Source organism: Aythya fuligula, chromosome 2 (genome assembly GCF_009819795.1).
Source record: "Aythya fuligula isolate bAytFul2 chromosome 2, bAytFul2.pri, whole genome shotgun sequence".
Taxonomy (NCBI): Eukaryota; Metazoa; Chordata; class Aves; order Anseriformes; family Anatidae; genus Aythya; species Aythya fuligula.
Genome location: NC_045560.1, coordinates 20,712,650 through 20,727,343, shown reverse-complemented (window position 1 = coordinate 20,727,343; position 14,694 = coordinate 20,712,650). Strand labels below are relative to the sequence as shown.

General features: G+C 35.2%; 1 protein-coding gene across 1 annotated transcript in view; it reads left to right on the top strand.

The window, feature by feature from the left end:
- Positions 1–14,694, top strand: part of MALRD1 (MAM and LDL receptor class A domain containing 1) — a 253,692-nt gene that overhangs the window by 99,386 nt on the left and 139,612 nt on the right. Inside the window, exons 24-25 of the mRNA XM_032182284.1 lie at positions 2,123–2,370; positions 7,838–8,135. Of these exons, the coding sequence (XP_032038175.1) occupies positions 2,123–2,370; positions 7,838–8,135 (546 nt within the window). The remainder of the gene's footprint in view (positions 1–2,122; positions 2,371–7,837; positions 8,136–14,694) is intronic.

Here is a 14,694-nt window from a genome sequence, read left to right as displayed (position 1 = left end):
AGAAATTATTCCATTTGACACTAAATGAGTGGTATGTGCTCAGAGTTTTCTTTAAATGCAATGCCACGAGTATGGTTTTCTGACTGCATGTACTTGAGAACAAAATAGATCACTATGTTGCTGGAAGAGGTAATGACTGGTAGAGATGCCCAGGAGAGCATCAAATGCATTCTAACCTCTGCTGCTCATTCAGCCTGTGCACACTTCAGTCCTCTTTCTTGGCCTTTTCCCCACTGTCCCAAGTATGTTCAGGTTCCCAATACCAGGTCCTTAGCTCTACAAATCTGTTTCTATAGTTCTGTACTGCTTGTTCCTCTAGACATAGCTGTTTTACCCTGAGATGTGTGAGTAGCAACTCAGCTGAAGCAGTAATTTTCTTCAGATTTTTTTTTTTATTTCCATGCATTTGAGAATAAATTTAATGTTAGGTAAACACTGCCAATATTAACTTATTTCATCAACTACTAAGGGACATATACAATTAGAACCATATGCCTACCACATAGAATCATAAACATGTAGCATCTCAACTTTCTAAGTCATACATAAGGGAAGAAAACATCAAGAGTATGAAATTTCTATCCCTATGTGAAACAGGTGGATAGGGAATGGAGGTTACCTAGTATCTTGTCAGAGGGAGAAAAGTCTTTATGCTTTTGTTGTTTAAAGGGGATTTATATAAGGGCCTTGATTCTTTAAAACATGACTTTAAATTAAAATGGTCAGTTGCATGAATGATTTTTGTTGACCAGAGATGAAATTTGTGAGTAATTGAAGAAATTGCTTTAGCTAGGATCCTGAAATATTATGTAATGAAATGCTCAAATGACAAAAGATGAGGACAGTTATATTCAGTTGGGGTAAATTATTATCTATGTTTTGCATAAATGAAAATCCTATAGCACATTGGGGATTTGTTGTTATTGTTAATATTTAATTTAGTGTTGTATTTACACACAAAGATAAAAGTGAAGTTATTTTTTGCTTACTAGTTCATATTTATAAGAAAATGTTTCAGAGTTCTCTTCCACCCATGTGATCTTCACAAAGAAAAATAGAAAAAAATAAATCTTTCACCTGATTTCAGCCTCAAATTTAAGAGGCAGCTGTCTGTACTGTTTTGGTCCACATGTAGACTCCATGGATGTTGACTCCTTGGCCTCATTACTGAGGCTTCTGACCAGCTGCCAATTAAATAAAGTTACTTGTAAGTGGCTGAACTTTATCAAACCCTAGAAGAGGTTCAAGTTTTGTTTATATTTTAGGAGAAAGCTTTTGTCATTTCTTACACTGTCAGACCAAATGATCTATTCAGTTTCCCTACTTATCTTCAAAGTACTTTCCTTTCCAGCAATAATAGTAAGAACACTCAGGGCACAGTCTCTTGAAGGCTCTGGCAAAATTCCAGCTTATTTCAGCAAGTTTAGTCTTGCTTGGTAATCATTATAATGAAGTTATAGATGCATTGTAGAGAAATATATGCAGCTTAAACTTTTGGACCAGTGTAATTGACTTAACCTTAATTTATGTGGGCAGTTGGCTAACCACATTGGCTGTTTTGACGTTCAAAGCTAGAAAATCAGTGAAGAGCATACATTTCGTGGCATATAAAAATCAATCAAAATTATCACAACCTTCTATTTTTCTAGGCATTAAAAGCAATTCAAGAAGAAACTTAGATAATCATCTCTGTTTGCATATTGTCTAATAAATTACCAGTGAATTCTTCTGGAAATATATTAAAGTAAACTAACTGCGGGTATGATTTAGTTCAAAGTAAATACTCCTACATTTATGTTTTACCTGTTTGTGTCTGCATGGAGGATGTGTCTCTCTAGTGCTCTGTACTTTTAATTGGATGGGGTTTTGTTCCATAAATATAGGCATTTTTTATCCTTTTCAGCACTACTGAGATCTCACCTGGCTTTAAAGTATTCCTCCAAAAAGAGGCTAGTTTTCTGCAGATGTCTTGGGTGCTCTATGGAGGGCATGAATTGGCTTATAAAACTAGAGCTAGGAAATTTGTCCTAAAATAGATTGACGTATTAAGTTACTTTTATTTTTTATACTTACAGCAATGTTGGTTACACTAAGTTTTCATGTGTTTGCAAATATCCTTCAGGTACCTCTATTGGGCATTGTGATTTTGAGTTTGATATTTGTGGATGGAAGCAAGATGAAAATGATAATTTTGACTGGAGCCTCAGAACTAGCAGTACTACAAAATTGGGCACTGGACCAGCTGCTGATCATACATTGCAAGAGCCATCTGGTCATTATATTTTTATAAAGAGTTCATTTCTTCATCTGCCAGGACAGAAAGCCAGGATTGCTAGCCCTGTGCTAAGCAGAAGGAATAAAAACTGCAAGGTACGTGGGGTGTCATACTAGCAGGAATGCAGAATTTGATTTCTAGATTACACCAAGATAATATCCCTAAAATAAATAACGACAATCACTGAGATATATCTTGATAAAAACAAACATGTTGTGGAAGAAGCAAAACCTGGTCTTATTTCCACCTTGGAATCATAAGAAAACATGAATCTCATTGCTAGTTATTGGAGAAGAATGATTTCTGTACATAAGCACACAACAGAGGAGATTGAAATGAAGTCAGCAATGAAAGCAATATGTAATTTAGAATATGCCTTATGCAACTCCAGCCCTGAGTAGCCTAAAACTATGTATGTGCTTTAATGGAGAAAATGTGTAAAAATACAGTAACAAGTTGCTTTAAAAGAATGCAGGTTCAAAAGGGACACTGCATGACAGAAGGCCTTGTCTTTGACTCTTTTCTAAAAAAAAAAAAAAAAAAAAAAAAAAAACAGTAAAAAAAGTAAAAAAGTAATCTTTTATTTTCCAAGGTGTTATAACATACTGTTGTGATTTGATCCTGATCATTTCTTTGCAAATCTGGTTTAAAAGGTTTTACAGTTTTGATACATATTTTACAGTCTGTACTGAAATGGTAATTTGTAGTTTCATAATACAGCTTTCAAAACACATCTCTGAGAAACTGCTATATTTTGAAAATTCAGGGAATTTTCCAGGAAGTTGAACTATGTGCTACTTTGAAATAGTATTTCTCCTCTGTGTATTTAGAAAGACATAAGAAAATTAGAGGAGCAGACAATGGCTTAAAATTTTTAGGATAAATTTGGGAATGGATTTCCTGAATTAAAGAGCTGATCTGGATAAGAGAAAAGAAGAAAAAGAAAAAGCAAACAAACAGAAAAAATAGTTAAGAGAAAAGGGAGGTATTAACGTATAATTTAACCATTTTATTTGAGATTAAGGAATTACTTTTTCTATCAGTTAAGATTCTGGACTTTCTCCTAACAAATAAGACACTCCTTCCTTTCTGTGAATTATTAGAGTTGAAAGGAACTGTGAACAAATGAATACTGGTCTAAGCATTATGCCACACTCGAATCTACGGTAAAGAATTTTGGAACTACTGTGACCGAAAACAACATTCAAACTACTCTTTTGCTAATTGCATTGCTATTCACACATGAAGATCTTTCTAACTTGGCAGCAAAAGTGTTTATAAGTGTTTATTGGCTCTTTACCTTTACCCAATTACATTTGTTCAACAGCTTTTTAATGGTCTTAGCATAAAAGAACCACTTTGTTCTCCAGCATCTGGAACATCTCTACTCCTGATGCCACAATTGGAAATCTTACTCTGTTAGTTTGAGTGATACTGGTCTTGTATCTCTGTGCTGGCCTGAGAAATATCAATTTCTTTATATTTATAGAAGATGTAAAATTTCATTTAGTAAAACAGGATAGATAATCATTTTATATTAGAATTTTGTCCTTAGTACTCAGTACTGTACCTTGCCTTAGTAACTAGCTCTCTCAAGAGAAAAATATACATGAAGAGGAATTATTTAAACAAACAAACAAAAAACAACTTCAAGCTAGTTATGTGATAACATCACCATAGTCACTGAATGAGGGCTATCTTAGCTTTATATAGTCCTAAAATGTTTTACAATTGATGACATCTCTGTTAAAAATTACCAATCATCTGCTTCTATGTCCATTTATCTCACTTTTAGTCTCATTTACAAGGAAAATCAAAACCTGTAAAGTTTCTTTCTGAAACTTAGAGTTATGATTGTTTTGAGATTTCTGATCAGTCAATTTCACTGAATTTCTTCTAGTTGTTTGATAATTCTCAAACGCCTTTATAGATAAGAAAATAATGAAGTTTTAAACATAAGTGGGATGATTTTATGATCCAAACAAAACATGAATAGTCAGTAGCAAAAATTTATCTAGCCATTAAAAAATGTCTTCAAATTTGTGTCTCATATTTTCTAAGTACATTTTCTAAATTGGCTAAAATGTATTTATAAATTTAGACAAATTCTGCTCACCTGAGCTTGTAGATGTTTGCCTCTTTATTTAGTTTTGTATTTGAAAACATCTATTTCTTGACCTTATCTCTTTTTATGGTTAAATAAACAAAACAAACAAACAAAAACATTTCCACTATTTAACTTATATTTGTGAACAGTAAAATATATATACAAAACAAAGCAGAAGAACTGAGGATGACAGGATTGTGTCTGAATATTCATAATGTATCACACATTAAATATAATGAAGTGATCGAAACATAACTATTGGAAATGGTTATTTTTGTCATTTCAAAAAACATCTACAAAAAACAGTGTGTCTATGTACTTTCTACAGACAAAACTTCTACATCCATGATGAAGCCTAAAAGTGTAACTAAATAATGACATTTCAGTGTTTGTTTTTTTTTTTTTTATTGTTTTGTTTTGTTTTGTTTTTGAAGTTCTGAGAAGTTCTGAAGCTTTGATTTATGCAGCTAACCAAGGGAAGTGAGATTTCTTATAACGGAAAATGTATGTAATGAACAACTGTTCCAAGCAACAGCTTCACCCCAGCAGATTAGATGGTCCCAAAAGTATTTTTTCTGTGAGTTACTAGAGAAGGAAATGCTACATCATATATTATTTCAGACTTAGTTTGGAATTTTAGGCCCATTCAAGTCAACAGAAGATGAACTTTTACATCATCGGGACAACAAGAGTTTTGTGCCAATAAAACAAATATATATAAGCAAACATAAAGGGAAGTACATGGGAGGAAAAAAAAAAAGTGGTGGTGTTTTTTTTGTTGTTGTTTTGTTTTTGTATACAAACCAAGCTGTACCTTGAAAAAAAGAACAGAAAGCTGGGGAAAATTGGCCAAGTAGAAAGAAAATGAGAATATGCCAAAATAAATCTGGGAAAGAAAAGGGAAAATTCAGTGTCAAGTTGTCAGTGACACATAATTTTACTACTTGGAAATGGAATCTATAAGAAAACCACCTAACCTATATATACTAGAGTGAAATAAGGAAATAATTATGTTGAAAATGTTGCGGGAAAGTTTAAATACCTTATTTGGATTAATATTCACTACAGGGAATTGTGGAAGTACTAGCCTGAGATCTACTCCTTTGAACCTTGAAGCAGCATTGTTAGAGACTATGACACCAAAAAAGATGGTATTGGAAAAAAGTCTTAATTTTAATTGCACTATGTAAGCAAAGCAGGTGGTATACACCTGGGAGAATAAATTAAATATAAATTCTGGGAGAATTTAAGAATGAAGCCAAGAAGTTTCAATAAAATATATGAAAAATGTCAAAAAAATCAATTCTTTAAGAGGACGCATGACAGAAAGAACATGGGGGAGGGAGGCTGTTTTTATCTGTATTTCCTGAATTTTCTTGCATGTGGTATCTGATATTTAGTCACCACAAAAGCCCGTAGTTATTTAAAAATAAATGCATAAATCAAAAATATGTGAAAAAAATCTTCAGGATAGACCTGAAAAGATTAAGTAGCCAAGATAAATGACCACATCTAGAGAACCTTGGAGAATGAAGGCTAGAGAGCTAGCCTGCATTCTGATGCAAGGGAAATTCTGTATAGGAATTAATAGTGGGCTCCAGCCTGGCTCAGAGTAAGTCATATATGTGCAGTCCCGGTTCTAAAAGGACTTGTAGTCATGCTTATAACTATATTTATAACTGTTTGCAATAGTGACATTACAACTATATATGATACCTCAAAATGATGTGACATTACAGAATATCAGTATGTTATTTCCACATACCAATTCAATTATTCAATGTAATTTGGAAAAAAGTTTATAAAAATAGATATAGAAAATAGAAGCTGGGAGTTGGCATCTTCTCACAGATAATGAGTGTTAGGACAAGAGGGAATGGCTTCAAGTTGCGCCAGGAGAGAGAGACAGAGAGAGAGAGAGAGAGAGAGAGAGAGAGAGCGAGAGAGAGAGAGAGAGTGTGTGTGTGTGTGTGTGTGTGTGTGAATCATGGTGAGGGAAAGAAAAATTCAATGATCATAAACGAAAAACAGGCATAATACAGTTTGGTAGCTTTGAAAGGAACTGTAGCCAATCAGAAGCAGAGTGGTGTGCGGTTCTATGAAAATATCAGCTCAAAATTTAATGTCAGAAAATGAAACAAAATTTAGCTGTAGTAAAAAGGAATAGAGATTAGTCTTAAAAATGTGAAAAGTATTGTATAATTTAATGATATACACATATACTGAATGCACAAACTTAATTTAAAAAAGGAGTTTAAGAGAAATATAGTTGGAAACAGGAAACCAGCAGGTAAATATGAATAGTTCCATGCAAGAAACCTAATTAATAAAAATTATATTGGACTACTTTATTGCACAGAAGATATTCTGAAAGTGACCATAATAAAATTTTCATAAGAATTGTAACACAAAGCCCTTGATGGATTTACTAATCAATTGCAGAGAAGATCAATTAAGTAAAATTATTATTATTATTATTATTTTAAGTGTATGTTTTGCAAAAGACTGCAGAAGCTTATGAAATCCTGTAGCACTAGGTAATACAGAGGGTGGTGACTTAACATTTACATGGGTATCATAATATTTGCTATTATGTTTTTTATAACTATAATAAATAAGATGTTTTCATTCTTCAGGGTTTGCATTAGATTAGGAAAAAAAATGAGCTATAGGGGCGTTCTTGCATAATGTAGCATGAATTGCCTTCTTTCAAGGTATTACATCATTCTTGGAAATATTCTCTATTTGTTAGAAACAATGTTGAACTACCCTAAGAATTAATATAATCAAATACAACTGTTACTTTGCTCTTGAATTGAAAATAGTGGAGAGAAGTCAATGGTGACTACCTTTTGCAGTGTTTTTATTTCTATGTTCTGTATCTATTTGATCTTACTTTAGGACTTACTAATTTGTTTTTCCCATTTTTACTGAAATTCACAGTTTTCTGATCCAAGGACTACTTACTTTTTATTTCATTATTTGGCATTTATACAGGTCATTTTGCTCCCATAATAGATTATATAATATTATTTACTAATTATACACTCTGTAATCTATCACAAACACTATTAACACGAGAAAACTGAAGTTATTTCCAAAATTGTAAACAGCTCTATTCCTCTTTTTTTTTTAATTATTTTTAATTTTTATTTTTACCAAGTGTTCTCTTTCTTTCACATTTACACATGGAAGTTATTCAAAAGAGATGCAAGATCAGCTGTCACAGTATTGTAATGCTGATTTCCAAGATTGACTTATGGAATAATTAAATTTTTTTCACTAGTAAGTCATTTTCGTGTGTGTTTTAATTAAATTGTCTTTGAATTAGTAAAACACAGAGCTAGTCTGAATTCTGCTAATGCTGCTCCATTTCAAAAATAGAGTAAATACTGTAGCAGAGTATGTCTGAACTCACCAAATTTTATAGTTGAGGCTATTGCTCTTGTTTACAGATACTTTTCTATTACCATATGTATGGAGCTCACATAGGATCATTGATTGTCTACCAGAGGACTTTGTCAAAACATGAAAGAATCCTCCTTAGTCTTACTGGAAACCAGGGAAATTTCTGGCAGAGAAAGGCACTGAACCTGACTGGAGATGGAGAGGAAGATTTCCAAGTCATCTTTGAAGGGATAGCTGGAAAAGGTCCCAAAGATGGCATAGCACTTGATGACATCACATTATCTAAGGAGTGTTTACCGTTCCAGGAGTTTTTACCAGCAGAACCCACAGCACTGCCTCCAACAGGTATGTTCTTGCTAGAGATAAAACCATGCATGAATGTATGTCTCTAAATTCTGAAAGAATACATAGAAGTATTGCTTTCATTTCTTTGTCTCTCCTTCAAAATAAAAATAGAACGCATATCTTGGTAATGGCATGTTGAAACCAACATGCTTTTAAGCAGCTCTTTGAAATGTTGATATTATTTTCATGACATAACTTTTGTGGTATTAAGTTAATTCTTATGAATCTGTAGGACATATGTTCTGCCAAGTATGTTTAGACAATATCGTGCTAATTCAGTGGAATTTATTTATCAATATTTACTTGTAAAATATAGTTATTGTTGAATAAAGAACTACAAGTAGGACAGAGCCAACACACCCATCTCGTAATAAGGTCATCAGTAAGTACATAGGAATAGCTCTAAGGCTTTTTGGCTAGTAGGAAACTGTACTGAGAGCTGGCACCATACACATCTTGTTCCCTTGTGATATGGTATCAGCAGAGGAGCTATTATTTGCATTATCCTCACTTACTGCATAAAGGAAATAAGACTTATAAAAATATTACCCAGATTATAAAGTTCTGATGGGCACAGATCCCACTATCCTCAAAGTAATAGCTGCTCCTAATAGCACTGATGATATTCATTAACAATATTTCCTTGGATGGTAAAGGAGAAACTCTTTCTGACAGAACACAAAAAATCTTCCTACTTCCACATCTAGCCTTGCTGAAATTTAAACTCCCAAAGTGGAATGTGGGAGATTTCCTGGGCCTACTACAAATTTCCTGCATAGCTGTGGCAAGTCATTTTATTTAGCTTCTCTGTCTTTCTGATGAATAAAACAAAGCTAATATTTCCCAATGTCAAGGAGTACTGGGAGAATGGATCATTAATTTATGTGAGCTGCTTTGCTTTGTTACTGCTGCTAATGAGTAGCCTTCCCCTTTAGGATATCATTAAGCACTGCTCAGGCACTGGAATATACCACTGATGAGACTACATCAAACCTAAAAAATTATACTGTGCTTTGTCCATTAGATAAGCAGGAAAGATGTGGGTAATAGTTTCCAGACATATGCTGAAAAATTACCAAATCTTTACAGTATACACTATTGGCTCTCTACTTCTGACAAAAACAGTCATGGATATTTATTGCAAATGAGATTTGTATTTTAAAGTTCAGTTTTATATGAATGTTACCCCAAGAGGAACACTATCTGAGATTTCTGATTTCTTATTTTTGATGTTTTCAAACTCTATCCGCTTAATGGTAGATGTGAGTCTCTGTGGCAATATTGGAAACTTTAAAAGCTTTAGTTTTGATAGTAAAGGATGTTCCAAAATACTTTTATGATGTGTATAATAAAAAAGCTACTAAAATCTCAGGAAAAAGCCACCAGAGACTGATTTCTTGGTGTAGCTCATGTAAGATGTACTTTGTGAACTTTGTAGATACACAACACTTTAAGATAATGGTCTAAAATCATCCTTATAACATACGATCTTTTCTATGTCAACAATTTTTACTTGTCCTGGTAAAGAATTTACATTAACTACTGAGGGTTCCAACTTACAGCAACTAATTAACAGTAACATCTGTTTGGATCACTGCTTGAAATGGGGACTTAGAAATCAGAGTATGACATCTACTCCTGCATACAGAAATGTTCTGTACAGTAGAAAAATGGGGGCTATGCAAAGAGCTCTGTGATCTAACTATATAACTAGAGACAGTTAAAATGGATGTGGTAATCAGATGCAAAAATCTGGACTCCTAGACTTCTCTGTTTATATGCAGAGACAAAAAGGCTTTAACCAGAAGTGAAACGCTTATACACTTATATCTATTGCTCAAATTTGTTAAAAGTTTCTGAGGATGCAGAAGATCTGTTTTCATGTCTTTAGTTGGAGAGAATATTGGCTAAGAAAATTGAAATGTTTTATCTCAAAGATTCATAGTTCTTGGCGTCTATTCCCATGACGATGCAGAATTGATATAGCCACTTATTTATCCATCTGGTTAATATGCTCTCTCTTTTATATTTGGGTATTTGTTTCCTTTTTTCAGGTCTGGCAAGGAAAGTTTCCTTCATTTTAGGTACTCAAAATAGCACAGTGAATATTGACTGTCCTAATGCTTTTTACTGCTTCTCTGACCCAAATGAAGTTTGCTATTCAGCACTTTCTGTTCTCACTGTTTTTAGAGCTTGCTTTGTATTTTTTATGAAATACCTGAAATCTGCAATTCATTTTCCACTAACTCAACAAGCCACATGGAAAAAAGAAAAAAAAAAAAAAAAGTAATACTATTCTTATTATACTATTCTTATTATACTATTCTTATTTGTTTATTTATTTTTAATTCAAAATTTACTGTATTACACATGTCAAGGGAGATGCTTCTGAGTCTTATGAGCAGTAACAAGGTGTCCTGTGCTTGTTATTTCTGCACACAGAATGCTATAGCATGCTATGCAATGGGATAGTGTAAGGACTAAATAGAATAGAGTTATTGAATATCCATATCTGTGCATCCAGGACAGGGATGGGATTCTGACTTTTTGGAAGGATTGGCCCCTGAATGTATGCCAACTCTTTGAAGTTCTAAATGTATACAAATATACATTGAAGTGTTTTTTTTTTTTGTTTTTTTTTTTTTCCCCTGGACAAATAAAAGTAATGCTTAAAGGCTGAAAGAGCTGAAAGAGTGTGCTGAACAACTAGAAAAAATCATTTTCAAATTTAGCATTGTTATTTTCTTTAGACTGACAGCATGCTGTAAACTGTCCTCATGATGCTACTTAGCAACAGTGATGCTGAAGTGGCAAGTCAACGAGAGCCATTTAAAACATCGTGCCTGAGAAAAAATAAGCATCATTTTAGGTTGGTGCTTATCAACTCCTCACTCTATAAATAGAGTATGGAAGAATATCAAGTTTTGTTCATGTCCTGCAGTGGTGCTGTGTGTAGCCCATATCACCCCAGCTAACTTCCTATCACTAGCAAAGTTTCTTACTTCATTGCTCATGAATGTTTCTGGTCATTCAAGAGTAGACATTAAAGAATACAGCCTTGTCTAAGGCTGTGGGTTTGTTTGTTTTTAAACAGGTTTTTGAATCGTTCTAGTACAAATGTCTAATTCATAAAAAAAATACATAGAGATTTTGGCAACATAGCTAAAGATGACAATAAAGGCAAAGGAAAAAAAAAAGTGTCATTAAATCAGATTTGCCAAAATCTTTTTGAGATATTACCCCCAACTGCATGTAATCTAAAGACCAAGAGATACTGATTAAATCACTCTTTTGCAGTTTGTAAAAAATTTAAGACCTATAAATAGGAATAATCTTGGCAGTTATTCTAATCAATATATAAGAAAAATCACATTTTATGCTTCTGTGCATAATGTGGTGTCCTACAGAAGAAAAAAATGTCTCCTTATGTACAATGAATTGAATAACAAAGAATTTATATCTGCCTTTGAAGCAGCCAGTCTTGACCACTGTCTGAGAGAAGAGAACATTAAACAAGGTAAAATATCTAAAGCACTTTAAAACCAGTGCTGGGGGAAAAACAAACAAACAAAAAAACAACAGTAAGCCTATGAAGAATACTCATAACTTCTGATATGCTCCTGAAGTTTTGTAGACAGAATAGAATATACCTATATAATATAGAGGTTTACCTATATGTATGTATAGGCAGCAATGTTCTCAGTTAAACAGACTTTTGATCATTTTACTGTCAATAGCAATTTTATTTTATTTTTTAACTCCTAATGTTGTAAATGTGTTATTAGGAGTTCAGGTTAGGATTCATTTCTGTTTGTAGTTTTCTCTTAGTTATGCAAGTACACTTTTTATTACTTAAAAGTGAAGTAAATGCTACTGTGTTTATTTGACACTGGAGAAGCCTGAGGCAGTATGAGTGACTTGCCTCAGGCTGCATAGTGAGTCAGTGACAGATCCGGGATTAAGGCATAAGGAATCTATCAGAGTTGTCCCTTGGAAAAGGTATAATCATCACAGATTCTTATTGTAAAGGAAACAATGTGTTCCAAATTTCAGTTAATGGGGGCTCGAGCTATTCAACAAAAAATAGCAGTTAGAGTAGATTTTTATGCTACACATTTGCAGGTAACTAAAAAAAAAAATGAAAAACTAGACTAAAATTCTCAGTTATAATGCTGACATGTTTAATTTATCGCTAGAATGTGACAAAACATGTTATCTGAAACATCACAGTGGATAAAGGCTTTCCCTACATTAGGTAGACAGAGACGTGAATTAAATGCAGGGCTGTGAACTCAGCAGTCAGAGCAGAGCCTAGATTTGTCCCGTAACTGATTACAACTCTGGATAGTGGACAGAAACCATGATTAATGTCATCTAAGGTCCTTGGAGACAGGGCACTGTCAGCACTTGTTTTCCTTTTTCGCAGAACAGTTTAAAGTCTCCAGAAATTTCTTTAGCTCTTGGGCCTCTGCAGATCTGTTTCTGTGAAATGTGTCACAGAACAGTGTGGTGGTTTTACTCAGCTGGGCAGCTGAGCTCCATAACTGCTGTCTCACTCCTCCTCTCCTCAACGGGAAAGGGGGCAGAAATACAATGTAAAGGGCTCAAGGACAGGTAGATCACTCCCCAGTCATCGTCATGGGCAAAGCAGACTCACCATAGGGTGATTAATGTAATTTATTCCTTATTACTAACAGACTGGAGCAGTGAGAAACTAAAAGCAAACACCTCCCACCCCCCAACCACGCTTTTCTACCTCCTCCCCACAACCAGCACAGGGGAATGGGAAACGGGAGCTGTGGTCAGTCCATAAAACTTCATCTCTGTCACTCCTTCACGGCTTTGTCTCCCCCACTCCTTCAGTCACTCTCTGCCCCTGCTCCATGTGGGGCCCCTCCCACGGGATGCTGTCCTTCCCAAACTGAGCCTGCGGGGGCTGCCCACAGGCTGCAGCTGTTCAAGCACTGCTCCCACATGGCTCTGTCCCACTGGGTCCATCGCCCAGGAGCAAACTGCTCCAGCAGGGGTCCCTCATGGGTGGCGGGTCCCTCATGGGTGGCAGCTCCCTCCAGATCCCCTGCTGCTGCATGGGCTCCTCTTCACAGGCTGCAGCTCCTGCCCGGGGCCTGCTCCTGCAGGGGCTCTCCATGGGCCGCAGCCTCCTCCAGGCCACATCCACCTGATCCACTGGGGGCTCCTCCATGGGCTGCGTGGAGATCTGCTCCATGTGGGATCCATGGGCTGCAGGGGGACAGCCTGCTCCACCAGGGGCCTCTCCACAGGCCTAAGGGGAACTGCTGCTGTGTGCCTGGAGCACCTCCTGCCCTCCTGCTGCACTCACCTTGGGGACTGCAGGGCTGGTGCTCACTGTCTCTCCCAGCTGTTGTTGCACAGCAGTTTTTATTTGTTTGTTTGTCTTTGCCTTTCTTAAATCTGCTCTCACAGAGGTGCACACAGATTTGCTTACTGATTCAACTCCAGACAGTGGCCCATCCCTTTTGGAGACAGATGAAACTGGCCCTAATCACCCATGGGGCAGCTTCTTAGATTCTTCTAAGCCACCCCTGCATTCAAAAACCTTGCCATGGAGATCCAGTCAAAGAAATAAATGTCAGGTCAGGAGAAATTTTTTTTCAAGGCTAGAATGAGTTTCTTAAGCAGCAGGTGACACAGCCTGTTGAAATGGCAAAGTATAATTCCTGATAGTATACTTATAAAGGAGACTCCCTGTTAAAAAACCCCACTCTTATTTTCACCTTACTGGGAAGACTTAAGTTCTAACCCTTTACATTCCAAGGACTGGCTAAACAATTTCTCTTACTAGAGTCTTGATATTATTTTTCACTTACACACATACAGGTAGATAAATAATGCTGCAATATAGGATATTCTTAGAAGTATAAAGAGGTTTTTGCTGTTGTTGTTGTTTTTCTCTATGAATGTAAAGTTAAATTTCACAGGATCTAATCCTACTTTACCTTCAGTAAAATACATCTTTGTTGGGCTTTTCAAATACCTAGATATTCTGGAACAACATTTCCATGTGTGGTTAAGCCTGCAGGCATGTATGTATTTCTTTTCTCTCCCTCTCTAATTGTAGCAACAATCTGAAGAGGCTATTCAACACATGTTATCAATAATTAATCCAGACTGTGTTTTACTTCCCCAGTCAAAATGTTTGCATTTTCAATATTATATATACAGGAGTGAAAACAAAAATGTTATTTTTCACTATCTATTTGTAAATGTTATTTGGAAGCTCAGTTTAAGAGTAGAGGCATTTCACTGCACAGCTTCATTTTCATTAGGGGATTTATTTTGTTTGCAAACTTTTCAACAGAGTATATCTCCCAAGTGGAATGATACTGTAGCTCTCAGAAAAAATACCTAATGTGTCTATTTTGGGGTTCAGTGGTAGGGTAGACAAATAAGTGGCATAAAGACTGTTAGCAGTCAAAATGCTCAAGGCATTTCTGAGTGTGGAAATACCACGCTCAACCGATCAAAAGTCAGATCACCTAATGTGCTTCACGCAGGGAAAAGGGATTGAAGAAATGGA